General features: G+C 37.2%; 8 protein-coding genes across 15 annotated transcripts; 5 read left to right on the top strand and 3 right to left on the bottom strand.

The window, feature by feature from the left end:
* The first annotated feature begins 1,952 nt into the window (after window positions 1-1,952).
* LOC111788960 lies at window positions 1,953-3,122 on the top strand. Its single transcript, XM_023669556.1, has one exon. The coding sequence runs from the start codon at window positions 2,029-2,031 to the stop codon at window positions 2,599-2,601; it is 573 nt and encodes a 190-aa protein (XP_023525324.1). The 5' UTR covers window positions 1,953-2,028; the 3' UTR covers window positions 2,602-3,122.
* A 378-nt stretch (window positions 3,123-3,500) lies between these two features.
* LOC111789081 (protein NUCLEAR FUSION DEFECTIVE 4-like) lies at window positions 3,501-6,259 on the bottom strand. Its single transcript, XM_023669723.1, has 3 exons — window positions 5,660-6,259; window positions 4,146-5,056; window positions 3,501-4,066 (listed from the first exon to the last, which is right to left on the bottom strand). Exons 1-3 carry the CDS (start codon window positions 5,987-5,989, stop codon window positions 3,601-3,603), a joined length of 1,707 nt encoding a protein of 568 aa, XP_023525491.1. The 5' UTR covers window positions 5,990-6,259; the 3' UTR covers window positions 3,501-3,600.
* A 386-nt stretch (window positions 6,260-6,645) lies between these two features.
* LOC111789379 (3-isopropylmalate dehydrogenase, chloroplastic-like) lies at window positions 6,646-10,950 on the top strand. Its single transcript, XM_023670133.1, has 11 exons — window positions 6,646-6,956; window positions 7,342-7,471; window positions 7,558-7,669; window positions 8,237-8,312; window positions 8,424-8,512; window positions 8,705-8,791; window positions 9,061-9,177; window positions 9,279-9,386; window positions 9,499-9,552; window positions 9,633-9,785; window positions 10,609-10,950. The coding sequence occupies exons 1-11, from the start codon at window positions 6,719-6,721 to the stop codon at window positions 10,681-10,683; spliced, it is 1,239 nt and encodes a 412-aa protein (XP_023525901.1). The 5' UTR covers window positions 6,646-6,718; the 3' UTR covers window positions 10,684-10,950.
* Window positions 10,951-11,422: 472 nt separating this feature from the next.
* LOC111788072 lies at window positions 11,423-14,538 on the top strand. The gene is made up of 5 exons (XM_023668228.1): window positions 11,423-12,475; window positions 12,983-13,065; window positions 13,408-13,519; window positions 13,677-13,729; window positions 13,983-14,538. Exons 1-5 carry the CDS (start codon window positions 11,503-11,505, stop codon window positions 14,124-14,126), a joined length of 1,365 nt encoding a protein of 454 aa, XP_023523996.1. The 5' UTR covers window positions 11,423-11,502; the 3' UTR covers window positions 14,127-14,538.
* Window positions 14,539-15,079: 541 nt separating this feature from the next.
* LOC111788069 (thymidylate kinase) lies at window positions 15,080-18,527 on the top strand. Of its 2 annotated transcripts, XM_023668223.1 has the most exons (7): window positions 15,139-15,254; window positions 15,511-15,665; window positions 15,921-16,277; window positions 16,546-16,657; window positions 16,924-16,983; window positions 17,545-17,649; window positions 18,256-18,527. In XM_023668223.1, the coding sequence occupies exons 2-7, from the start codon at window positions 15,637-15,639 to the stop codon at window positions 18,370-18,372; spliced, it is 780 nt and encodes a 259-aa protein (XP_023523991.1). In that variant the 5' UTR covers window positions 15,139-15,254; window positions 15,511-15,636; the 3' UTR covers window positions 18,373-18,527. The 2 variants fall into 2 exon arrangements, with proteins under 2 accessions (XP_023523992.1, XP_023523991.1); XM_023668224.1 differs by lacking the exon at window positions 15,511-15,665 and having other exon boundaries at window positions 15,080-15,254.
* Window positions 18,528-18,696: 169 nt separating this feature from the next.
* Window positions 18,697-20,602, bottom strand: LOC111788068 (extensin-like). 5 transcript variants are annotated; one of them, XM_023668222.1, is made up of 3 exons: window positions 20,514-20,598; window positions 19,570-19,882; window positions 18,697-19,524 (listed from the first exon to the last, which is right to left on the bottom strand). In XM_023668222.1, the coding sequence occupies exons 1-3, from the start codon at window positions 20,559-20,561 to the stop codon at window positions 18,875-18,877; spliced, it is 1,011 nt and encodes a 336-aa protein (XP_023523990.1). In that variant the 5' UTR covers window positions 20,562-20,598; the 3' UTR covers window positions 18,697-18,874. The 5 variants fall into 5 exon arrangements, 3 of the variants coding, with proteins under 3 accessions (XP_023523990.1, XP_023523988.1, XP_023523989.1); XR_002814098.1 differs by having other exon boundaries at window positions 18,697-19,872; window positions 20,514-20,602; XR_002814099.1 differs by having other exon boundaries at window positions 18,697-19,863; window positions 20,514-20,592.
* On the top strand, window positions 19,787-21,080 carry LOC111788070. 3 transcript variants are annotated; one of them, XM_023668227.1, is made up of 3 exons: window positions 19,787-19,877; window positions 20,118-20,195; window positions 20,494-21,080. In XM_023668227.1, exons 2-3 carry the CDS (start codon window positions 20,136-20,138, stop codon window positions 21,055-21,057), a joined length of 624 nt encoding a protein of 207 aa, XP_023523995.1. In that variant the 5' UTR covers window positions 19,787-19,877; window positions 20,118-20,135; the 3' UTR covers window positions 21,058-21,080. The 3 variants fall into 3 exon arrangements, with proteins under 3 accessions (XP_023523995.1, XP_023523994.1, XP_023523993.1); XM_023668226.1 differs by having other exon boundaries at window positions 19,796-19,877; window positions 20,115-20,195; XM_023668225.1 differs by lacking the exon at window positions 19,787-19,877 and having other exon boundaries at window positions 19,919-20,195.
* A 633-nt stretch (window positions 21,081-21,713) lies between these two features.
* On the bottom strand, window positions 21,714-26,343 carry LOC111787545 (ATPase 9, plasma membrane-type). The gene is made up of 12 exons (XM_023667543.1): window positions 26,026-26,343; window positions 25,540-25,659; window positions 25,349-25,447; window positions 24,807-25,259; window positions 24,276-24,722; window positions 24,045-24,167; window positions 23,864-23,968; window positions 23,479-23,788; window positions 22,874-23,388; window positions 22,618-22,791; window positions 22,358-22,540; window positions 21,714-22,282 (listed from the first exon to the last, which is right to left on the bottom strand). Exons 1-12 carry the CDS (start codon window positions 26,071-26,073, stop codon window positions 22,004-22,006), a joined length of 2,856 nt encoding a protein of 951 aa, XP_023523311.1. The 5' UTR covers window positions 26,074-26,343; the 3' UTR covers window positions 21,714-22,003.
* Between the last annotated feature and the right edge of the window lie 618 nt (window positions 26,344-26,961).

Raw genomic sequence — 26,961 nt, 5'->3', positions numbered from 1 at the left:
TTATCTAATTTAAAGAGATGTGTTCGAGTAGGCAAAAACTCTCGTAATTGAATGATCTTAAATGATGAGCTTGATCTCGAGTTTTTTTTTTTTTTTTTAAATGGGTAATGCTTAATTAACACGTTAATAATAGATTTTCTTCCTTTCATAATAGGTAAGTAATTAATAAATATATTATTTATTGGGTTGGATGTATGATTAAATTTATTTTAATTGAAAAAAGTACCTACCATGAAAGTGTTGAATACTTATGATATCAATATATTATTGGGATTAACGATGATAATTATATAAATTAAAAAGAGGAAAATTCTATTTATATGATAGATCAGTTTCATTGGGCCAAGGTCCAAAAGTTCAGGCCCAATACAGAGTAGGCCCATTGTTCAGCCCAATAAACCAATCTGTGAATTCTTGGCATCCCAATCTCGTTTAAAGGCCAAGCCCACTAAATTAATGTCATTTTAAAAATCTTTGAATTTTATACTTAATAGGTTTTTTATTTTTTTTATTTTAAATAATAAATCGATTATACACCGAATTAAAAGTTTAGGTATTTATCAAACCATATTAATAACAATTTCTTCAAAATAAATAACATTTATCGATCGCTCACCTAAAATTTTAATAAAGGCACGAGGATGACATTGAATTCGTTTTTTAAATGTAAAAGATGGAATTAAAAGTAAATTATTTATAATTATTATACTTTTGTTTTGTTTATTATTATTGTCGTGGTGGTGGTTTTCTCCAAAGAAAATAAAAATAATAAAAGCATGTCACACACAAAAATAATTTACACATTAGATATAAGTTTTTGAATGAGATAGTGATGGAAGACCATCCCACGCACATAATTAAAGGAAAAATAAAATAAAATAAAAAAAATAAGTCAAACCCAAAAGGTTGACTTACAATAATTTTCTACTTTTTTGTATTTCTTCAAAGAAAAAAAAAAAAAAAAAAACNTCGTGGTGGTGGTTTTCTCCAAAGAAAATAAAAATAATAAAAGCATGTCACACACAAAAATAATTTACACATTAGATATAAGTTTTTGAATGAGATAGTGATGGAAGACCATCCCACGCACATAATTAAAGGAAAAATAAAATAAAATAAAAAAAATAAGTCAAACCCAAAAGGTTGACTTACAATAATTTTCTACTTTTTTGTATTTCTGCAAAGAAAAAAAAAAAAAAAAACTCAAAAAACCCTTTTTCACATTCACATATTTTTAGCTTGATTAATGCTTTTTTTTTTTTTTTTTTTTTTTTTTTTTTTTTTTTTTTNTTAGTTTGGTAGCTAAACTCAATAATTTTCCACTTTGTATTTTTATAAATTTACTTTAACATTACCTCTTTAATTACATTTCAACTACCAAAGTAGTTGCTTCAACCTACCCATTATAACTTTATTTATTTATTTATTTTTGTTCATTTTCTTAATTAAAATATTATTTTAGTTTCATTATTTTTATCCTCGCGTCTATTTTATAATATATACTTGAAAATAAATAAAGTTAATTTTTATCGAATTTGATTAAATAATAATAATTATATATATAATATAACATCAAATTTGTCAAAGAAGAAAATAGAAAAAAAAAAAAAAGTTAGAAATAAAGTTTTGGTCACAAAAGTCCACCATATTTTCCACTTTATTTTATTTATAAAAAAAAAAAACTATAATTTTAAGTTATCATATTTTTATTGAATAAACATTTGGGATTAAGATAAATTAAATTAACTTAGTGAGAGTAGTCGACCTTAAACGTTGAATCAAAATACATTATCCTTGTGATTAAATTAACACAAATTAAATTAAATTAAACCGACCTTTTTTTTTTTTTTTTTTTTTTTTTTTTTTTTTTTTTTTTTTTTTTTTTTTTTTTTTTTTTTTTTTTTTTTTTTTTTTTTTCTNGTGCATATCTCTGTCTCTCAAAATGCATCATTCACAGAGACATACTCAAGAAGAACAGAGGAACGCCACAGAGAAGAATCATTCAGCCATTTTCAGACATTTTCGGCCATGGATTGGTTCTCATGGCTTTCAAAAACGACCTTAGATCCTTCTCTCGTCTACGAATACGGCCTCGCCTTATCCCACAACGAGCTTGAACAGGAAGACATCGTTTATTTCAACCACGAATTTCTACAGAGCATTGGAATCTCCATTGCCAAGCACCGTCTCGAGATCCTCAAGCTAGCTCGCAAGGACGGCGCTCTCCATCCTCGCCCGATCACTCGTCTCCTTCTCGCAATCAAGAGAACCAAGCGCTGTTTCGCCAAGTTGATTCGCAATTTCTCTGTCCATGATGGAGACGACAGCAAAGCCCTAGTCGTCGTCCCTAAATCGACCTATTCTGGGAAATTGCTGAAGAGGAATAAGAAATTGATGGTCGCGAAACAGCAAGGGAGGTTTCTACTCACTAATGGAAGTCCGGCGCCAGGTGTGTGGCCGCGAATCGAGAGCTTCTCCGGTCCGCTTGTGTACGATCTTCGCCGGGATGAGAAAAAGGAGGAGGAGGAGGATGGTTACTGGAGCAATGGCGTTGAGGAGATCAGGTGGGATACGATGTTTCAGAATTTGAAACCTACCTAAGTCTTGAAAATTGTGTTGACATTAGAATTTCGAATTCTTAGCCAGATTTTAAGATCAACATTTCTAGTATGATTTTAGAAACATTTGTAGATTTCAGTTGTTTCTGTTTTGGATTTCCCCAATTCTTTTGTTTGGGTTAATTTGATGGTGAGAGATAGGTTTTTGTGTTCTACCACCAACACTAGGATTAGAATTTAGTATACTACCAAGGCTTGGGAATGCTTCATTTTGTTTGTTTCTTTTTTAGTGGTGGGTCTAGCAGAATGCAAGCTTTAGGAACAAGGCTCTGATTCAAAATCATGTTGTCTTCTCTTTTATTCTTCACTTTTCCTTGAACAATCATTCATGCCCTTTAGGTCTCTTTTTCTAACAGGCATGAATTAGATCTTGATTTTGTTTAGGAGATCATAATCTCTGCCAAACCCAGCTTTTGTTCTTGTGGCTTGAGGTTTGTAATGTTATGTTGTAATATTGATATGTCATTATTCTCAGTTAATACCATTTTCTTAGCTCTTTGCAGTTTACTGTTCCTGTTTTTTTCTTTCTCAACACAACTTTTTCTTTGCTGAGAAATTTTGTTTCTTACTGTGGAAGAAAGTTTGATGTGCTTTGATTACTATGGAGAAATCATTAACTTTGACAACTATGTTCAAACTTTCAAGCATCCCCACTCTGTCTCTCGAGTTTTTCGGTGAGATCTCATATGGGCTGGAGATGAGAATAAAAACATTTTTATAAGGGTGTGGAAACCTCTCCCTAATAGACATATTTTAGAATTGTGAGGCTGACAGGGATACGTAACGGGCCAAAATGAACAATATCTGTTAGCAGTGGGCTTTGACTGTTACAAATGATAGCAGAGCCCGACACCATTCATGGGCTAATCCAATCCAAACCTATTCTGAAATTTCTTTTGGTATCCCGTTTCATTTATAGTTAATAGTTACAACATTAATATAATACAAGTTGGCCAAAGCCAAGAGAATCCTCTTCCAAACATCAATGAACTGTACTTAGAGGCAAGCGGAATGAACCACTGGAGTAAAGCTTTCGATAGACTGGCCTCAATCGAATCGTAAGAATTAGGCTTAAGATCGAACCGAACCCCGCCACGCCTGAAAGAACGAAAAAAGTGATTCTAAAACACTGTTGGCCGATGCAGGTTATCGAACCTTGCTTCGCAGCCTCATTGTCGTATAAAGTACTGGCTAGAAAAACTGAGAAAAGAGCTGCTCCAATTGGATTCCCCAGCAGCATGAAGTTTAAGATCACTCCAAAGTTCTTGAGGCCAAAAATCTCAGATGCCATAGGGATCATCATAGAATATAGAACTCCAAAACTGATACCAGTGAAACCTGTGGCAATGTAGAGAGTACCCGTGAGGCCAGACGCATATAGGAGGAATGCTATAGCCATGAGTATCAGTGCAAACATCATCCACAGCGACCGTGGTATCATTCTTGACCTGCATTGAGCAACCATGGCCGAACCAATGAGCAAAGCACTCGACCTGTTTTTGTAAACAGAAAACCAAAGTAATTTACCTGACGAAGTGTTCGGAAATAACACCGGAGCCTAAACGACCGATAAAGTTGCATAAGCTGAAAAGAGCCAACAGCAACGTCGAGTCGTTAACACCTAAAGAAATCCCAATTTGAGACAAATTGTTGAGAATCGTTATTCCCGGACCGACCCCGAGGAAGTACGAGAACCAAAGCAGCCAAAAATCAGCTTTGATAACAGCTTCATGGAAACTGAAATCTTCCCCTCTTTTAGGTCTTCTCTTCTCCTTATGAATGGCCCCCTCTCCTAAAGCAAGAAGTGTTTCTGCATCTGATCCATCATCATCATTCTCATAGAAACCTTTAAGATTTGTAGATGAGGAAGATGGTGTCAATAAAGGTTCTATTTTGGACGACGAATCGCTTTCTCCAGAAGCTAAAGCTTTGGCAGACTCAACTCGAGGCTCGAGTTTCTTCGTCTTTGTAGAACAAATGGTCATTTTTATGGGAACTGCAAGAGGAGACATTAATAGAACAACCATTATGGCAACTAAGAGGTATGCCACAGCATCACTAGGGGTGGTTTTTGCATATAGAATTGTGGTGGAGACTAGAAAAACAGCTAGCGAGACACAAGCAGCTTGTGTGAAAAGAAAATGGCCACGCTCAAATGGATCCTCTGAAGCAGCCGGAGTACAGGGCCGAACAAAGTACATCAAGGCTACGCAAAAAATGGGTATCCCTATTGCAAGAAACAGCAGCAAATCCGAAGCTGACTTCCTGAAAACCAAGCTGTATATCACTGTGTATACAGCAGCACCAAGCCCGGCATAGCCTTTCAGAATTCCAGCAACAGTACCTCTGCTGAGCGGGAAGTTCCTCATGTTGGTTACCAGCACAGCCGTTGCGAACCATGCATTGCTATTTGTAGCAATACAATGTGTGAGCCATAGCTGCCATCACACGCAGAAGTAAATGTTAAAGCACATAATGGAGGGGAGAGCGTTGGATTATTGAGTGCGAGTCTACGTTGACTAATTTAGAGAATAATTATGGTCGACTAATTTAGAGAATGATTATGAGTTTATAGCCAAGGAATACATCTCCACTGATATGAGGCATTTTGGAAAAGCTCAAAGTAAAGCCACGAGAGCTTATTGCTCAAAGTGGACAATATCATACCATTGTAGAGAGTCGCGATTTTCTAACATGGTATCAGAATTATGCTCTTAATTTATCCATGTCAATAGAATCCTCAAATGTCAACAAAGAAGTTGTGAGCCTCGAAGGTGTAGTCAAAAGTGACTCAAGTGTCGAACAAAGTGTATTTTGTTCGAGGACTCCAGAGAAAGGAGTCGAGCCTCGATTAAGGGAAGGCTGATCGAGGGCTACATAGACCTCAGGGGAGGCTTTATAGTGTGTACTTTGATTATGGGCTTACAAGTAAAGCCCCGAGAGCTTATGCTCAAAGTAGTCAATATCATATGCTCAAAGTAGTCAATATCATAGTGGTGATGGTGAGAGTTTGGAGAGTTGGAGTTAAAGATTGAACTCACCAGCCAATAAGGCATACTGGGGAGAGTTCTGCTAACAGCAAGCCAAATAGCTCCATAGCCCAGAAAGCAACACACAGAACCAACCAAAACCAATGCCCAAGGAGGAAATATGTTGCAAGCAAGTCCAGGAAGCAGCCCAACGCTCTCCCCGATGTCATTAGCAACTCCGAGTATCGTAAGCTGCTGCTGATTCAAACCCAGAACGGATTTAAGGAAATGGGAATAAAGAGAAAAGTTATAAGAAGAAGCACTAGCTATTTGAACCCAAACAGCAGCAGCCAAGCCCACCCATGGCGGCCTACTTCCCCCTTTCAAGACCAGCTTCAGCATCCCCTTAAGTTTAGGCCAAAACCCTCAAAAGAACAACAAAAACCCAGATGGAAAAAGGATTGAATTGCTAGTTTTGAGTGTTCAAAAGGGTTTATAAAGGAGAAATTGAAACAGGGTTTGTTAGATAAGTTAAAATTTTGAAGCATTTTAAGGGTTCGGTGCGAATGGACAATGGCGTGGACGCCGCTGTCAACAGAACACGCAGTCCTAGGAAGGCAAGAACCACTTCAACATTGTGTTGTTTTCTTCTTCATCATGCCCGTTGCTCGATCCTCCTTCCACAGCTTCTTCAAATTATGACATGTTTTTAATCTCTAAATTATAAATTAATTTATTTGTCATTTTTTTTTTAAATATATGTAAAAAGACAAATAATAAAATAAATAACACATGCATGGAATTAATATTTATGCAAATAAGGTAATGTATATTAATTTTATTTTCTTCTTAATTATTAAAATTATTGGAAAAATTAGTGATAATTGGGTGAAAAAATGGAATGTGGGTCCCACGTGATTTTTTAGCAAAGAATAATTTAAATAAAAAAGTAAAATTTGACTTAAAATTGTGAAATTGTTAATTTTGTCGAAGTGGAATCTTACGCAAAAAAAAAAAAAAAAAAAAAAACGAATAAATAGAGAAAAGAGAAGCCAATCGCTGCAACTTCCACAGCGCATTCTTTGTGCATTTCTTTATCTCACTGTTTCGAGCTCTCTGCTTCCTTCATCCATGGCGGCGGCGGCGGCGGCGGCGGCGGCGACTCTGCATCTCAACGCAAAGCCATCCAACTTTTTCTCCCCATCTATTAGCCTTTCAAAGACATCGCCCAAGCTTTTCCGAGTCACTTGCTCTGCTGGAACTTCTCCTTCCCGGCGTTTCAATATCGCTCTGCTTCCTGGTGATGGTGTTGGCCCTGAAGTTATTGCCGTTGCGAAGGATGTTCTCAATCTCGCTGCTTCGCTTGAAGGTCCCTCTAATCTGTCTTTGTTTCTCCATTTTCATTTTCATTTCTGTTGGGATGCTGTTGGAGTTGCGTGAAGAGAATTTATGATGCTTGTTTGATTTTGGTGTTGCTTTTGTGTTATATATGGTAGTGTTTGGGTCTATGTATTGTCGAAGGAATACTGGATTCTTTAATTTAGACGTTCAGTATATGGATTTCTTTGTAATTATGTGCATTGCAATCAGATTGAAGACAGTAATAGGGATTAATTGTTTGCTGAAACGAACTTAGGAAATTGCGAAGAGCTGAAGAAAGTTGAAGGAGTTTTCCTTTCTGCGTCATGTTGTAAAATTGTTGGGTGAGTTATTTTTCGTTTGATTTTTGATGAGATTGGCTTCCGTTTCGTTAGGGATTGGATTTGATTACAAAGAGATGCCTGTGGGCGGAGCTGCACTTGACTTGACGGGGGTTCCATTGCCAGATGAGACGCTTATAGCAGCAAAGCAATCTGATGCTGTTCTATTTGGCGCAATTGGAGGGTATTTTTACTTATATCTTGTGCTATTACATTGACTTCTTCCTTAAAAATTGTTTTAACATCTCATGGCTGTTTCCTTTTATTAAGGTACAAATGGGACGACAATCCAAAACATTTGAAGCCAGAAACTGGGTTGCTTCAACTTCGGAAAGGTCTTGAAGTATTTGCTAATTTGCGACCTGCAACTGTCTTTCCTCAGGTAAATTTCTATGGTATCCTTCCCCACTATTATTTTGCCATTAAATTACCTTTTTAGTACGGAAAATGGCGTAGTAGGGACTTGAAACCTTTATCTCACGGAGGGTAGAAGATGCCTCAAGTATTGAGCTATGTTCATGCATGGCCAAGACATTTTGGCATGAATATTCCATATAATTCAATTATTTGAAGACAGGGGAAAGTAGTGTGTTTGAAGCCCTATAGTAGCCTTGTTGCATGTTAATGCTAGACCTAGCCTCATGGTAGGAGGGATAGATTCAAAATTATGAATTAATAATGACATGACCTAATATGTTGGCATATTTCAGTGTCAAGTTGTCCGAACTACTTTTCATTGCTTTGTATTATATTCAGTGGTCAGTTTGCTTATACAACTGTTACTCCTAAATGAAACATGAAAGCATATACCAGTAATAATTTTCATTGAGATGCATAAATTCGTGTGCAGTCCTGTGAGTTTGTGAGGATTCACCTGTCGATAAAAGGTTTAAGTCTTATATGTGGTAACTCTATTGCCTATTGATTATTCCATTTCTTACCCTTTCAGTTGGTGAACGCTTCAACTTTGAAGAGAGAGGTTGCTGAAGGTGTTGATCTCATGGTCGTAAGGGAACTCACTGGAGGTAAAATTTTGCCCCTCCCATATGAAACGTGGTTGCATGCCTTGATTTCCTTCCATTTCTCAATTTTGGGGTTTTGAATAAAGGTGCCATGATTTCTTCCACCTGTATTAGGTATTTATTTTGGGCAACCAAGAGGTTTTAAAACCAGTGAAAATGGGGAAGAAATTGGATTTAATACTGAAGTGTATGCAGCACATGAGGTAATTTATTTTTTTCTATTTTTTTATTCTTCAACCATAAAAAGCATTGCTATTTGATATAAATCTTCAATTAGAAGATTAGTTGTTCTACATTTCATTTTTCTGGAAATTAAAATTACATGTTTAATTTGTCTCCATAACCCAAATAAGCCCCTTCTTATTTTATGAACTATATATGATCTTCTATGTCAGATTGATCGGGTTGCTCGAGTGGCATTTGAGAATGCTCGGAAGCGACAAGGAAGAGTTTGCTCTGTGGATAAAGCAAATGTGTTGGAGGTGCGTAAGCCTTTGATCAGTTTTTTTTCCCTTGAGAGAACAACCTCAGACCATCCATTTATTTTGCTAGAAACAAGTTCAAAGTTCAATTTTGAGAATGGCTGTCTCGTACAAATTTCTCTAAGTTTTGCTGAAGAGTAATGATTAAGATCAAGCATTCAGTTTAGGATTTCCCTGCTTTATTTATATATTAATCTTACATTTCAGCTCAATATATTATGTACAGTCTATGATGTAGAAACCTTACTATAGAACTGACTATTGTGCAGGCATCAATGCTTTGGAGGAAAAGAGTGACAGCAATTGCTGCAGAATATCCTGATATCGAACTCTCGCACATGTACGTTGATAATGCTGCAATGCAGCTAATTCGTAATCCAAAGCAGGTCTGCATTGAAAGGAATCTTGTTGTCCATTTGCTATGAATTTCATAGCTCTTCTGATGGGAAAGTTGAGTTTTATTGGGACTGATTGTGGAAATTTGCAGTTTGATACAATTTTGACAAACAACATATTTGGTGATATTTTGTCGGATGCCGCTTCCATGATTACTGGAAGTATTGGGATGCTTCCATCTGCAAGTCTTCGTGAATCGGTAGTCAAAATCATTCTCTTGCATTGTTATTCTGGTTTTTTGAAAGAAGTTGTGGATTTATCTGGTGATCTAAATTTTATACATTTCCCTTCTAATAAAATCGTTTGTACAGGGACCTGGACTTTTTGAACCTATACATGGTTCAGCTCCTGATATTGCTGGACAGGTTTGTGTTGTTAAAACATCAAAATAATTTCCCAAGGATGCAAAGTGTTATGCTATGAAATGACATGGTGTTGTCTGTAGGATAAGGCAAATCCATTGGCAACAGTTCTCAGTGCTGCTATGCTTCTTAAGTACGGCATTGGTGAAGAAAGTGCTGCCAAAAGAATTGAGGCTGCAGTTTTGGATACTCTAGAAAGAGGGTTTAGAACCGGTGACATATACTCAGCTGGATGTGTACGTATCTTTTCTCTTGCTCTCTCTCTCTTTTACTTTATTGTAGTCGTTGCATCCGGTAAAAGGTATATATATCAACCTAATCAAACTGATACCTACCAACAAGACCAGAACATCTGGGGGGAAAAAGGGTGAAAATCTTGACGGAACTGTCCAATTACCTCAACCAATATGTTTTCACTATCATGAAAGTTAATAATTTAGCTAGTTTTTGCGCCTAAACCAATCAAATTGAGTTGGATTGTAGAGTTTGGTTGTTTATATTACTTGTTTTACTTCCCTTGGGATTGTGTACAGTTTTTTGCTCCCACCAAATAAAAGAAAGGCGTTTACATAAAGACCATAGGTTCCCATACATCGAAGTACTTCGAGTTTTTTTTTTCTTTTCCTGGGGGTAGTGATTCAGGAGTTCTAAAATTTAAACTTCTGAGTTGACTACAAAAAATTAGAGGTTCGAATCTATAACGGCCCAAGCCCGACGCTGGTAGATATTGTCCTTTTTGGGCTTTCCCTCAAGACTCTAAAACGTGTCTTAGTTACGCAGCAGAACCGGCACTCATCCAGATATTGTCCTGTTTGGGCTTTCCCTTATGGGCTTCCCCATTACGCGTCTGCTAGTGAAAAGTTTCCACACCCTTTATTCTCCTCCCCAACCAATATGGGATATTACAGAATCTCTCACCCCTCGTATTAAACTTCAAATCCAAATTTACGAGTTCTTAGATTTTCATGGCAATTGTAATACATTCCTCTCTCATACTTTTAATAACTATTATCTCTAATTCCTCTGCTTGGTCATCCTAAGATTTGCTTGACTTCACAGAAACTAGTGGGCTGCAAAGCGATGGGCGAGGAGCTATTAAAGTCGATCGAGTCCCATAAACTCGCTACAGTTTGAGTCGAAAACGTCGAGGGATCCTACACTCACCTCTCTTTCAGTTTCTTTTCAAATGCGCCCTAATAACGGTTTCAATTCACAGTTCCGGTGCTATTCCTCAAATTTGTAGGTTCTTGTTCACAATTTGGTTGCATTTTGTATGCTTGGCATCTGTATGAACAAGTTGAGTTTATGGTCTTCATTTTTTCAGAACTATAACTATCTATCGTTTCAGGTAGGAAGCATTTTGAGAATACTCTGCATAAATTGTTCATCAGACATTTTCCATTCCCATTGTATAATTTTTGAACACAAACAAAGGTTTAGTTCTTACAATAGTTTTTAAACTCAATTTTGTTTCTATTTGGTTTCCATATTTTTAAACTAATACCCTTTGCATAATATTTGAATTTCAAAGGTCAAATTTTAATTTTGTGTTTTGAGTACTAAACTTAAAAAATTAATATATATATTTAATATATTAGAAATTTAAATTAATATATTTATCAAAAACTTATTACACATAAAAAAAAAAAAGGTTCAAAAGACTAAAGTTAGTTTAATTTATTTTATTTTAGTTCATTTTTTAAAAATTGATGTATTAAGTCTCTAACGAGGATATATGTTAATTAGTGTTGTAAAATTATCCATAAATTAAATTATAATTATAGGAAACAAAAGTTTAATTTTTACCTAAATTCAAAATATATTATTCTCGGGCGACCCGACCCGACCCGGTTGTGCTGGCCAGCTTCCGTAGGCTCATTTCTGAAACCCTAGTCACCTTCTTCCTCTTGTCTGGCAAAACCTCACTCCAAACCTTCTTCAGTTCCTCTTCCGATGGCGCTTCAACTCAGCCTCAGACCCAAACACCCTAAAACTCTCACCAATCCTTCTCTCATCCACCTCTTCTCCTCCAATTCCTCCGCCCCATCTGATCCAAATGACGAGCCCACCGATAGTTCTTCCTCTGCCGACACTGGCTCAGCTCAGTCTCCCATGTCCTCTTACTTCAGCGATGTTAAAGCGCGCCTCAAACAGCAGCAGCAATCCCCTTCTCCGTCGAGTGCTAGAAAGCCTTCGTATCCATTCACTTCTGTCCCGAATCGATCTAGTTCTCCGGCTTCGAAAGCCGCTTCACTCGAAGAAATCAGAAAGAATCTCTCTGAGTTTCGCAGTCGATCGTCTGTGCCTCCTCCCTCCGAGCTTGGCCCTACACCATCTTCAGCTTCTTCGTCCTGGCAGCGTGGTATCTCGTTTCAAGAGCTTTACAAGAGGAACGCGATGAGGAAGGGCGATGATGGTAGTGCACCTGAAAGTGGCCGTAGCGGCATGCTGTCGTTTGATTCTATTCGGGAGAGCTTGCGGCAGGTGAGTCCATCGAAGGGGATGCAAAATGAACGGAAGAGTGGGGATTCAATGTCGTTATCGGCATTTAAGAACAGCTTGAAATTGAAACCGACGGACCCGGCGTCGACATCGGTGTTTGGTGGAACAGAGAGGTTGCCAGCGTCGGTTTTCGGGAAGGAGATGATGGACAGAAAACAAGGGGAGAACGAGGGAATGAAGACTGAGTTTGTGAAGATGTATAGCCATGGAGAATTGGGGACCAAGTTGAGAGCTCTGAGGCCAGAAAAAGCAAAAGAGAAGAATTGGTTTTCATTGACGGAGTTGAATGAGAGGTTGATGAAGCTAAGGACAATGGAGGAGAAGGAAACCGAGTCGAAAATTGGGGGGATTTCATTCCAGGATTTGAGGGAGAGCTTGGTGAAGATGAAGATGTCTGATGATGAAAAGGCAAAGAAAACGACAAGTGAGTAAACAAATTCATGTACAGTTGGGAATTATAACTAGTTTTCTTTGAAATTGTTAAAAGAAATTTGCATATGTTCTTGAAACTTGGAAGAGAAAGTGGACTGAAAATCTTGCAAAAATAAATAGCCATTTAAACGCTGGAACGGTAAAAGGGAAGAATTGAAGCCATTTTAAGTGCATTATTTCTTTAGCCGGTCATGTAGAGATTATGAACCATTAAGGGCTGTTTTTAGATACTTTTCTAATTAAGAGTTGAACAATTGGAGAGCATGAGCTCAAGGAAAGGTGGTTACTTGGCTAAGATTTAATATTAGGTTCAGATTGTAACTTTGTGAGAATAGTCAAAGTGCACTCAAGCTGGTATGAACACTCACAAATATTAGAAAAAAGCGATTGAGATAATGTAATCTTCACATGTTTATATATTATGAAGTTTCTCTGTTGGACCTATTCATTAGAACACTAGTTACTGAAAGTTTGAAATTGCTTCATTTTCGGCTCCCAGTCCAGCGGCTCGATATCTTGGGTCAGCTAGGTCGAACACCAAACCATATGCTACAACCTCCTCAGGAACATCTTGTTGAAAAGGTACGTGATTTCAACCAAGTATTGTTAATTAGTTTTAGCGATTCTTTTTCCATTTACAATTTAAAACTATCATAGTCCTTGAAAGTTATGGTTGCCGGACATCATGACCACACATGTTTGCTTGTTCTCTTATTGTTGATGAAAGTATTGATTTTTTCTTGTTCCATTCTCCAATTCATCTAAGGTAATGGTACTCCTGATTTTCCTTAATTGTTAAAATACAAGCAAGCTCCTGATTCTCATTTTTAAAGTTGCATTCATAGTTTCACTCTGCAGTTTCTTGTGAAAGTTGAGCTACTTGATTTTGATTGGTCATTTACTCGAATCAGTCGTTTCGTGCAGTATTTCCATCCGGATAACATGTCGTCTGCTGATAAGCTGAAAATCGAGTTAGCAAAAGTCAGAGAAGAATTTAAAATGTCGGAGTCAGACTGTGGATCTGCTCGAGTTCAAGGTAAATCTTTCTTTTCCCCCTTTGTTTTTGCGAGTAATTTGACAGACATGAGACCAGGAGGTTGTTAAGGCTAAAGCAGCTGAATATTTCAAAGTAGAGATTTTGACATCCTTTTTGTTCTTGTGATGCTTAATTTCGTTCTCGGTGTCCTCTGCAGTTGCGCAACTTACCACTAAAATCAATCATCTAACTGCTGTCTTGCACAAGAAGGTGAATGCAACCGTATTTTCCTTTCATCCACTCTCCATTTTAAGTTAATATGTACGCTTATCTTGATTCCATTTCATCTCGTATCGAATTTTCATTTCTAGTATTAGGAACCATACCCGTTCTCCCACATGTTTGCATTTTGAATTTGAATCTGTGTTATCAAAAGTGTTGCTGTAAATACACCATATGGGTTCAAATTTTTAGATGGTCTCTGTAGTTGATATTATATATCCATGGTAAATGTGATTCTCAGGATAAGCATTCTAAGAAAGGTCTTCTTGGAATGGTGCAACTGAGGAAAAAGCTACTGAAGTATCTTCGACGAACCGACTGGGAATCCTACTGTATGGTTCTTAACAAACTCGGTCTTCGAGACAACCCAGATTACAAGAACTGAAGCACAGGTTGTCTCCGTTCTTCTCTTACATGCATTGAAATCGCTTTCCTGAGGTTTGCACTCAGATTTGTTGGAGAGAGTTCCGTGGAATTACATCAGTTTCATTCATATCATCATATGATATCTATCATGAAGTGATAGATAGTTCATTGATAATGGGAAAGTGTAGAATCAATCTCGTAAGTTTTTTTTTTTTTTATTTCAATAGATTGTATTAACAAATCCTGAGGCGATGTAGTACTGTTTTTGAATTCATTTCTTCTTTAGCTGCAAAATGGATTGCCCTGTTCTTGCTGCGAAATAATGGAGTTCAAAGTACAGTGGCCTGCAACAATTTTAGTCTGCAGTTGAACTTGTTCATTTCCATATTTATATACATTTTACACTGAAACCTTCCTTTTCCAGATTATTATTTTTTTCTCTTCAATTCGTTTTTCTTCGCAGATATTTTATTTATTTATTTATTTCTTTATTATCTCATCATTGATTAAAGTTTACTATACCTCCAATGATATTGAAAGTGATATAGTTTTATTTTATTGAGAACTTAAAAATAATAATAATAATAATCAAAATAGTATTATAAATAAAGCCTTTATTTTGGCTTTTAGAAGTTTACCAAATTATTATATCAAATTTGTAATCCAAAGTATTTCATGATACATACTATTAGAATTTTAAATAAATAAAGTATTTTTATTAAATCAAATCATCAAAACTAATTATAACTAATTAAATTTCCATTTATATACGTTTTTAAGTTTATTTTAAATCAATTTTAATAATTAATAAAATCGTATAAACTTTCATGTATAATGTATATTTCAAAAATACGGTGGAATAAATTATATTAAACAGATATATGAATTTATTATATATTTAAAAAATTATAATTGAATTATTTTAATTAAATAATTAGTTATATTTATTTTAGTAAACCTCCATAGGGTTTGGCGCCATTTCATATTGGCCGAAGCAGTCTCTCCCGCGCTTTCTCATTTACTCCCTTTCCCTCAATCAGCCCTATTTTCTAAGCTTTCCACTGAACCAACGCCGTTCGATCTGCCGCGAGAAATTCCTTCTCCATCGTCTTCGTCGCTGTGCTGTTGCCGCTTTATCATCTCTAAGGTACGCCTTCCTTCCTCCTCCGCCAGTTTTAGGTTTTCTTTGGTTTTGAGGTAAACCTGTAACGAAGACGGTTGTTCTGTATTCGTGAACCTATTAACTTCTTGTTATGAATTTCCGGAAATTTAAAAACCTAGGCTGTTACTTGAGATTGTCCCTCCCTCTCGCTTTCGGCGTGCCATGGTTTGCGTCAGGTTGGTTATACGGAAAATCGAGAGTTATTTTGAACTGCGGAACTCACAGTTCCTCTCAAATGCAGGTAAAGCGCTGTTTAGTGCTGTTTGCATCTGCTGGGGTTACGAGTTCTGTTTGTGGTAGTTGATTACTTGGGGATAAAGCTTTTGTGCATACAATTTTACGCAGTTACAAGTTCAGGACATGTTCAATGCTTGCTTCCACAATCTATAGGCCATTGTAAGATTAATTTCTTGTTTCACCTGTGATTCATGATGTTTAATTTTGGATAATCATTATTATATATTTGTTTTTTGTGAACTATAGGGTTAGGAATACACTTGATTTTTTTCAATGGTGCAATACATTTTTTAATATCAAATATGCATTAGATAGTTCTGCTTTAGTCACGGTGATTAATATAGAAGACCTCTCTTATGTTTGTTTGTTTGTTTGTCTTTGTCTTTGTCTTTGTTTTTTTGTTTTAATTTTTAGGAGTTTTGAAGCAGTAATAGCGAGAAGATCCTCAAGTTTTATACTGAAAATTTCTTCTAAGGCTTTTATCCGGAATATCCAAATGGGAACGAATCAGAACTCTATACTACAAGGTTGCAACAGTAACTCTAGAGGAGCTTTGGTGGTTCTTGAAGGTTTAGACCGGTGTGGGAAGACTACACAGTCCAGTAGATTAGTCCAGTACTTAGAAGGACTTGGGCATTCTGCCGAACTCTGGCGGTTTCCTGACAGAACTACAAGTGTTGGACAGATGATATCTTCTTATCTTTCAAACAAATCACAGCTGGATGACCACACGATACATCTTCTTTTCAGTGCTAACCGATGGGAAAAAAGGTTTGTTAATTTTTCTTAATACAACTTGCATTTTAGTCTCTTAGATTGATATATTTTCAGTTCCTAACTAGTGATTGAGCTTTCTATGCTGTGAACAAGTAGCAAGCTTCAAAATGAAAAATTGTGAACTGGGTTTTAGAAGTTCCAAGCAAGTAGTTGTGAACTTGCGACCCAAACCTTTTTATATCCTCATCTTCTTAGATAAAGAATAATATATATCTGTCCCAAAAGCATGTGATTTGTGTTTGATTACTGTAATGCCATGCAGATCATTAATGGAAACTAAATTGAAGAGTGGAACCACTCTTATTGTCGATCGGTATTCATATTCAGGGGTGGCCTTTTCATCTGCAAAAGGACTTGGCATTGAATGGTGTAAGGTAAAAATACAAATAAGCGATGTTATGTGACATGTTTTGTTATTATTGACTTTTCATTTCTTCTTTGCGGTGTCTAAGACACGAGATTCTTTTGTAACTTTCCTAGCCTTAACCCTCCATGATTAGTAGGCTTTGCTTCATTAGTTTTTAGTAGAGGGTCCTCTCATCCCCCTGGCCCTAAGCTGTTTTGGTTATAGTAATATATTCCCATAGTTTATTGTCAAAAAAAAAAAAAAAAAAAAAAAAAAAAAANTTGCCCTTTGCAGGCGCCGGAGGTTGGCTTGCTAGCTCCAGATCTAGTTCTGTACCTAAACATATCTCCAGAGGTTGGTTAAATTATTATATCATCTTTTTTCTGAAATAATTTTAAATGCATTTATTTGGATGGTTTACCATAATTCACCCTTTCCAACTAGTAAATGAAACGAAGCTATATACACACATATATACATATTGACATTTTTGTATTGTCTTCAAGTCCTTGCTCAGATAGGAACGTTCAACCACGTCCTTGAAGATCATAGAAGCAATTGTATATTTGTATTAGACTTTTCTATGGAACTCAATCAATTGTATTGTTTTAGCATACAATAAGCCGTAGTTTAAGTAGAGCAGGTGTTATTACGGACTTATTTTGAAGTTTTTTATTATGCCATTGGTGAAAATGGACTTATAAGTATAATCAATTAAAATCAAGAGAATTGTGTCCTTTGTGCAATCTAAGGATAACTATTTTCGTGACTTTATCTAGAAGTACCGCCATTTTTTATCTTAATGATGAAAATGCTTTGATTTGCGACCCCCACCAACAACACAAATTATCAACTGAAAAGCTTCAATCTATATTATGATTGCTTAATGAATAAGGAAATATGTTGAATGATCAGAAAGCATCAGAAAGAGGAGGATATGGATGTGAGAGATATGAGCAGCTTGAGTTCCAGAGCAAAGTTGACCAATACTATCAAGTTCTGCATGATTCTTCTTGGAAGGTAACTTGCTTTCTTTAGTCTTGGAAAATTGACAGACTTTATGCATTAGGAATTGCTTTGGGCTTTCGTGTTGGTCATAGTTGAAGCTGTCTCTTCATATTTGTTTGGTTAATGAATACTTTTAGTCCTCATGCTTTAGGTTGTACAGTTTAGTTCCTATAGGCTAAGTTTGAAATTTGTAATAACTTGGGCTCGTAACTCTAGGATAGAAACATTTAGTCATTTATTTTGAGATAGTTAAAAATTAGTCCCTATACTTCAGATTTGTAACCATTTGATCCCTCCTTTAATTATGTAACAACTTAGTCTTCATAATTTATAAAAAAATTTGGTCCTTACCAATTTTTCGATCCAAGTAGGAAAGAAAATCTATTAACAAAAATTTTCACATTAGAGACTAAATTATTACAAATGAATGATGGATATATTGTCACATAGTTAAGTTTAATGATTAAATTTGTCGAGAATTGTAAGTATAGAAACTAAATCATTATATAATAAAGTTTAGTGACAAACTTTCATGCAAGTTAAAAGAGTGATGTTTAGCTTTTTTTTAAAAAAAAGAGGATTGACCGACTGTATTTTGGATTTTGTTTTTAATTGCAGGTTATTGATGCTTGCCAACCCATGGAAGATATTGAGAAACAACTACAAGAGATGGTTCTGGAATGTGTCAAGAAATGCCACAATGGGGAACCGATTTCCCAGCTTTGGTTAAGTTGATGCATTTCTGAAGCTTCAAGTTTTTTTTTTCCCAAGTGTATTTATGTTCGACATGTTGAGACCCTGAGGACTTGTCTTGTGTTTTATGTTTCTCAAGTGTAATTTGGATTTCTTTTTACAAAGTTATAATTTTCAAGCTTTGACCTTATGAATCAGTATGTGAATTAATTGTTAGGAAAGAAAAGTTAAACCATGACACTTGAGAATACAGAGGATATTACATTTTCTAATTATTAACTAAAGAAAGACCAATTCATTCTAGTTTTGAACGTTTTCAAAGGTTAGAGATTTCTATAGCAAAATAATAGTGATATCTAGTCCATATGTAGAAGTTTTATGCTTTATATATTTCCATCCATAACGTAATCACCATGGTTACAAACGCCCGAAGTCAAACATTACATGGAACTTTTGAAATGGTAAATAACTGTTATGATCAACTAGTTGATGGCTGCTAGTTACTGCATTCATAAAGGATTCAGCTCTTTAGATGGTGATGGAATCATGGAGTTGTGAAGGGCGGTTCAGGTGGCAGGGGCACTAATGGTTCATTGAAACCGGTATCTGGTGCTGGTGGTGCAGACACAAAGGGAAATGGATCCTGAGGAATTTCTGGAACTAAAGGAACCAGGGGAGGTGGAAGAAAGATAATGGGACGAAACGTGAAAGGCGATGGTTCGGTCGGGATTGATACCAGTGGTGGAGGTAATATAGGGATGAACGGTGGTTGATCTGGTGTGAAATCAAACGGAGGTGGCAGATCAGGCACCAGTGGAGGTACTGAAAATTCTGGCAGAGGTGGTGAGAAGGTTATTAAAGGTGCTGGATTAGAAAACAGTGGTGGTGGTGAAGGAACCAGAGGTGGTGGAAACCAGGTTGAAGGTGTTGGAGTAGATAGTAATGGCGGTGGCGGTGATGGAACCAAGGGAGGTGGAACCATTTCCGAAGGGGCCGGAGTAGATAGTAACGGCGGCGGCGGTGATGGAACCAAGGGAGGTGGGGGAGATGAAGGAGGTGGAGATGGAGTATCAGGTGAAGCCAAAGGTGGCTGCTGATAAACTGGAGGAGCTGGCTGCTGATAAACTGGAGGAGCTGGCTGCTGATAAACTGGAGGAGGGGAAGAAACTAAGGGGGCTGGCTGCTGCTGATAAACTGGAGGAGGGGAAGAAACTAAGGGGGCTGGCTGCTGCTGATAAAGTGGAGGAGGGGAAGAAACTAAAGGGGGCAGAGAAGGCCTTGAGGGTGACAAAAATGGGTTATCTGAAGGGGAGGTTGGGAAAGGCCACTGGCCACAGGCTCCAAACAAGTATCGGTAAAAAGGATCACAGTTGGATCCTCTGCTTCTGGGTTTGCTTCTGCTTCTGCTTCTGCTTCTGGGTTTGCTTCTCTTTTCTTCATCTTTCCACCCTTTTCTTTCATGTTGATTCTGCTTTTGTTCAGCATCTGCTTCTACAGGTACTTGTTGAAAGATCAGCAGCAGAGCTAAAAGTGCTGCTATCACTACAGTAAGCTTCATTTATGCTTCTTCGGTCATAATCTTGTATGCATTCTGGTGATGTTATATGTTCCATGTAGAAAAAGGGGCTTATATAGAATAGAATAGACTGGTTTGTTTTGTTTTGTTTTGTTTCGACCATGGCATGCCTTGAAGTTCGCAATTACAACGTTGATTTCTATACCATTTATGTTTTGACTTCTTGAGTTTCAAAGCAGCACAACTCTGATATTTATTAATGCTGCAGCAGCACAGTGAATTAATAGACATGCCTCTCAATAGTCACTGCTTGCTACCTTCAAATTTGCGACTTCCAATGCTAATTTATGTAAGTATTCTCTCTCTGAGTAGTTGAATGTTGAAGCCAAAAATTTATGGATAAAATACATTTTTATTTTTGGTGTATTTGAATTTGATTTCTAGTTGTTTCCTACGGTTTGAAATTAGTTTTTAATTGGTCTCTAGAATTTGAAATTAGTATCTAGTTTATGAAAGATAAAAATTTTCTTTCATTTTCAGTTTACATTGGTCCTTAGAATTAGAATTTGAATTCTAATTTTCTTTCGTTTTCAATTTACATGAACAAACTTGAATAAATCACAAACTAACGATTAATCCTATGACAGATCATAGAAAACGACGATACCTTACTTGAAAATCTGTCCTCTAAGAACCTCCTCTGCAAATACTCCATGGCCTCTGCCTTCTCAAGCTGGCTGTGCAGCTATGGCGCCAAGTCTAAGCTCGTCAGAATCGTCCATCCCGGCGGTCACATAGAGCTCCACGACGGTCCCATCCGGGCGGCGGAGATCATGCTCCGAAACCCAGAATTCTCCCTCACTCACTCCCAATCAGCTAATCATCCATGGGCCATCGTCTCGCCGGACACGACGCTCATGCTGGGCTGCAAATACTACCTCTTACCGGAAAACAGCGTGGGAAACCCCCAGAAGATGAAGGAAAATGGAGGTTTGGAATCGGATTGTTTGAATGGTGGAAAGTGTATGATGTGTTTTGTTCCAAAGGAGAAGGGCGAGAGAAGTGTGAGGTGGGAAAGTGGTGATGATTTGAAGGGGAATGATAAGAGGGTATTTTTGCAAAATGGGAATATTAGAGGGTCTCCCAAGAGACCATTTGGGTCATCTGATAATTGGGAACCAAATTTGAATAGCATCTCTGAAGAATATTAGAAGTTTGTATTTTGTTTTCTTAGGATTGGATTGAGTTTGGTTAGTTTATTTATTATAATGATGAATCCATAGTTGGTCGATTATATGTTAATATGAATGATTATAAATATAGTGTAATATAGAAAATATCAATAAATTCATGGTAGTATAATTCATGATGCTTAATATGAATTTGATTGACTACAAAGCTTTTACATGCTTGGATTCTTTATGTTCAATTCTAGGTGATGTTCTCGACATGTGCATGGGCTTGGAACTTCAACTCCGAAACTACTCAAACTTAAGCGCATAGGTACACATTAGGTAATGGAATTACAATTCAGACTATTTGAACTAAAGCTTTTTATTAGAAATATCTAGAGATTGATTTTAAGTACTTTTAATGTTTTGTAGATTACATATTTAGTGTTTCATTATGGAAGTTTAGGATTTGGTCGATTTAGACCAAATTCTAATGGATAAGTATTTTGTAGATTAAATTTTTAGTGATTCATTTCGAAAATTCTAATTGATTTAGACAAAAGATTCCATTTTTATGTGAATCATGCGAAAAACTTCCATAATGGTCATTCATATGATGAAAAAAAAAACCATTTGAAATTTTAATGGTTTAGTTGAAGATAATATGCGATTCAAATGGACTTGGGACAAAAATACTACTTTTATTTTACTAATAGTGAACAAAAAAATGGAATAATAACACCCACACCACTTGTATGGGGTTAGCACCAGCGTCGGATTGCAATCACAAATCACACATGCTGGCGACTTATTGCCATCACCCTAACTTCCTACTACAAAAATCAAACAGCAAGACACAGCCTAACATAAAAACTAATAATAATAAGTTTCATTTTTTTTTTTTTTTTTTTTGATTTCTGTGTCTCGCTGCTCTCGCCGGCGGCCACTTTTCCGGCACCTGAAAATCCTTTCTCTGTCTTCATCTTCAAACAGTATAGTGTTGTTGGATGGTTTCAATGTCCAATCCCTTTAGCTTTACCACCGATTCAACATGCCCCTTCAATGTATGAAGCTCCCTCAACCTTGCAACCTCAGCACGCTTCATGGCTTGCTCTGCGATTTCAGACAACTCCCTGTAATTGCTTTTGTCATTGAAGAGCTCTGACATTTCGGGAGGCTGCAGGCCGTGAAGGGTACGTTGAGCTGCAGCCCATTGAGCCTCTCTCTCCCCAATGCCGTAATCCTTCTTTGATGAGAAAGCAATCTGAAATGTATGTGAGAGCAATGAGCGAGAGTTCTTTAAAAGTGCCTTTTGTTTTTTGTAGTCCTTTTTACGTACCTTGTTTTGGAGCATATTGTCCCAAGCCTTGCCGCTCAATGCATATCGAGTGGCGAACTTGAGAACGTCCAGAGGAATGTAGAAGACTATGCTGTAGATCCAGATCACTCCAGCCCATCCCCATCCAATCCCTTTCATAACCGCAAAATCCCAGTTGGCATACACAGCAATGAGCGTAGCCACCTTGACAACAAATAATATAAATCCAATTTAGAAGGAAATAACATTATATAACCAAGCTAATGGGTTACGACTCTTACCAGCTGTGCCACGAAGAATGCAAACACGAGGAGTAGACCAGGGCGTTCAATAAATGACCAGCTTCGAGATCTTGTGACGAAAATGAGTGCCTGACTGACTGTGCTAACTTGAAGATACACAGCTGCTGTGAGCTCAGCATTATTTTCTCTGATGGAACGGACACCAAATTTATCCTGCACGTTAATAAGAACAAGGATAAGCAGCAGAATGCTAAAAAGTTCAATCTGGGTTAGTGATTATTTGCAATTTTCTTACCGAAAAGAAATCAGTGGTGTTAATGATCCAGAAGAAAACAACAGTCATAACGGCCAAGTAAGAGCCCAAAACAACTCCAGTTGCAAAGATCTCGCGGAGCTTCCATGAATCAGGAAGAGGGGAAGGTTTTACTCTGTCTTTAGAGATGGTCATGATGGTGCCATCATTGAGAATGGCTATGACAAGAACCATGAAAGGGGAGAAGTCAAATTTCCAAATGAGTGCAATAAGCATAAAGCCCAACACAATACGGATGGTGATTGAAACTGCGTAGATGGTGTAGTTCTTCATTCTCTGGAAAATGGCTCTGCTTGTTAAAACAGCACTGACAATCACGCTCAGTCCTGGCTCTGTCAAGACAATATCAGAGGCACTTCTTGCCGCATCAGTTGCATCAGCCACTGCAATTCCTATGTCTGCCTTCTTCAATGCTGGAGCATCATTCACACCATCTCCTGTCATTCCACAAATATGCTTCCTCTCTTGAAGTCTCCTCACAATTTCATATTTGTGCTCTGCATTTAACAACAGCCATTCAGTATGCAAAGGCACAAAAAAGCTATATTATAAGAACTTTACATGAATCTAATCATCCTACTACTCACCGGGGAAGACGCCTGCAAATCCGTCGGCCTTCTCAATAAGCTCATCAACAGGCAAAGAAGCAATTGATTCGTCCTTGCTTTGTCCAAGGAGGGAGGAAGATGGATACATGTTTGTGCCCATTCCAAGCCTGCGCCCAGTTTCCTTCCCAATGGCCAGTTGGTCACCGGTGATCATCTTAACGTTAACACCAAGATTAAGTGCCCTTCGGATTGTCTCTGCACTGTCATGTCTTGGAGGGTCAAAGAGAGGCAAGAGACCAACAAATTGCCACGGTCCCCCAGCAGCATCTTTGGATTTTTCTGGAACGGTCTGTACCAACGAGGAGATTTCGTCATAATCAAGCTCATTACATATTTCAATTTTGAAGATAAACTAGACAATTACCTGTCTGCCAACAGCAAGAGAACGAAGACCACGGTCAGCAAATTTGTCGATGATTGAATGAGCCTTCTTCTTGATATCTTCCCGGAGGTCACAGAGCTCGATAATCTGTCCAGATTCCAAATATGTAAATATGAAGTAGAGCTAGAGAAAGACAATGCATAAGTTTCAGTAGTTCTACAACCTGCTCCGGTGCTCCTTTGCTCACTCTATGCCAATTGCCATCGCTATCAATATATGTAATAGCTGTACGCTTGTCTACAGGGTTAAAGGGCAGGAAATGGACCTCTTTAATGCCTTCTCTGGCCTGTGAGGTAATCAAAGAGAAGGTTAACACATTAGAATGTCATCTATGAAAACATCAAAGGCCATGGAAAAAGCAGATACTATTTGCTGTATATTTAAAAGAATATACCTCCTTAGGATCGCCTAGCATGCCAACAATGCAAGCATCAATAGCATCTTGATTCTCAACCCTGGAAGCTCTAGCACCAAGCAAAATTACAGTATCTTTGTCGACATCTCTAACGAACACCTCAATCATGGATTTGTCAACTGTAAGCTTGTTGAGAGTTAGAGTTCCAGTCTTATCACTGCAGAGTACATCCATTCCAGCCATCTCTTCAATGGCCGTCATTCTCTTTGTAATAGCACCCTGCTGGGATAACCTATGAGAACCAATGGCCATTGTGACTGACAACACTGTTGGCATGGCAATTGGAATCCCACCAATGAGAAGCACCAAGAGATTGTTGATCCCATCTCTATATCGACGATGTTGAATTGGATACATCACTACTATCTCTATCGCCATCCCCACAGCAATCGAGCAAATACAGAAGTTTCCAATGGCAGTCAACACCTGAATACAATAGAACATGACAAACATATAAACCTTTCATTTCTCTGACTGTGAAAGAGAACGTGAAACCTTTTTGCACATTACCTTTTGGAAGTGTCCCACTTGATTTGTGCTATCAACCAAATGAGCAGCCTTTCCAAAGAAGGTGTGGACGCCAGTAGCAATTACAACAGCCTCGATCTCACCCTGCTTGACGGTGGAACCAGAAAACACTTCATCACCAGCGCACCTTGTAACTGGCAAAGACTCCCCGGTAAGTGCTGACTGATCAATCTTAAGAGGATCACCGTCCAACAAACGGGCATCTGCTGGAATGATATCTCCCAACTTAATGCTGATAACATCTCCCGGAACTAAGATTGCAGCCTCTTCCTCACACCATTTTCCATCACGAAGGACCTTGGTTTTTGGTGCAAGACCGGCCATAAGTGCTGCTGCAGCATTGCCTGCATTGTTTTCCTCTATAAAGCTGATTGTGGAATTGATAATAAGCAGTGCAGTAATACCCACAAAGTCCTGCCAATCCGGTGGTTGCCCCTGCAATTTTATCCATTGAAATCATATCAGTGTCTCGGCAAGAACTTTGATTTACATTTTAAAAACAGAGGGATAGAGAAAAACGTTACCCCTCCATTGGCAAGAACAATGGCCATGATAGCTGCAGCTTCCATAACCCATGAAAGTGGATTCCACATAAAACCAAGAAACTTCAGAAATTTATTTTCCTGTTTGTGAAGAAGAGTTTAAACCGTTAGATATTCATTTTCACTGAAGCTAAAAGTGGAGAAATTTGTGTTTAATCTCAGTCATAAGTGACCTTTTTCTCTTCAAGCTTATTTGGGCCAAAGAGCTGAAGCCTCTGGCGCCCCTCCTCTGAGGACAAACCATCTAGGGAGCATTTCAATTGCTCAAACACTTCCTGAACTGGTATGCGCTCCTATAAATCAAACAGTCATAAATATAAGTGGATTGAAAATAACTGACACGTAATTATGTTATTTTGATTAATCATGAACACACAGTTGATTAAGCCACACTATTTTGAAATCATAGCATAAAATTATCTTATAATTTGGCCTTCCAACAAGCAATAATACAGAAAACAATCGAAGTACTAATCACTCACTACCAGATCAACGAAGTTTCGAAAAAGATTTCAATCGAAACAGAACGAGAATGCATCGCCAAGCACAGAAAAAAAAAAAAAAAAAAAAAAAAAAAAAAAAAAAAAAAAAAAAAAAANGAGTGAACCAAAAACTTCATTACCGAAAGCAGAAACGTAAAGAAGATGAGAAGAACTTACAAGATCAATGTTCTCATTCTTGATCTCCTCCAAGCTGATATCGGTCATTTTCAACACTATATAGAATACCGCAGAAGAATATGTTTGTATATATATATATGATTATACAACAAAAAATGGCGAAATCTTTTTTTCAGTTTCCTATAATCACAGAGTAGTAAAGCATCTTCAGGTTCCTTCAAATCGTGGATCGAAGGGGAAATAGTAAAATATTTTTTTGTTTTTTCTATGTTATTGTGGAGTGATGAGGAGCTTGGTGCTTTTATGGTGAAGTTTTTGGAGCATCTTCAACCGTAAGGAACGAAAGAGCGAGTCTCTTGCTTCTCCTCAACCCTCGCTCGTTCAGAGGTTACTGAGATCCCGCCATTACTGCAACTTTCTGTTTTCCTCCCGTCCTCAATTTACATTTTTGCCCTTACTCATTTTCTTTTTATTATGTTATTATAATTATTTATTTAATAACAAGAAAGTGGATCTCGGCCATGTCCTTCCCGCTTCTGGGCCTTTTTAGTTGGGCCTCAAATGAAATGGGCCCATCAAAAAGCCCATATCCTCGACCAAATTCAAAATGCATTTCTATATTGAAATATTATTATCTTAATAATAAGAGTATAATATATAATTATTTTATTAAATTGAATTTGATGGTGATAAAAAAGAAATAAAATAAATAAAAAAATAAAGAGGGTGGTCATTATTAATACAATATAGGGTGGGAAGAATGTGAATAGAGAGGATGCAATAAAGGTAAAGAGGATGAAAATGATGAGCTATCACTCTCTATCTATCTATATGATTCACATCAACAAAATTCTTTAACTCATAATTGAAGCAATACCCAATATATTATCAATAACTGCATTCAAGCATGCATTATAACTCTTTTTCTTTTTCTTTTTATATATATATATATAATAAAAAATGATCGTGAAAATA

This window comes from Cucurbita pepo, chromosome LG02, assembly GCF_002806865.2.
Source record: "Cucurbita pepo subsp. pepo cultivar mu-cu-16 chromosome LG02, ASM280686v2, whole genome shotgun sequence".
Classification (NCBI taxonomy): domain Eukaryota; kingdom Viridiplantae; phylum Streptophyta; class Magnoliopsida; order Cucurbitales; family Cucurbitaceae; genus Cucurbita; species Cucurbita pepo.
Note: the sequence above shows the minus strand (reverse complement) of the source record. Positions and strands in the feature narration are given on the sequence as shown.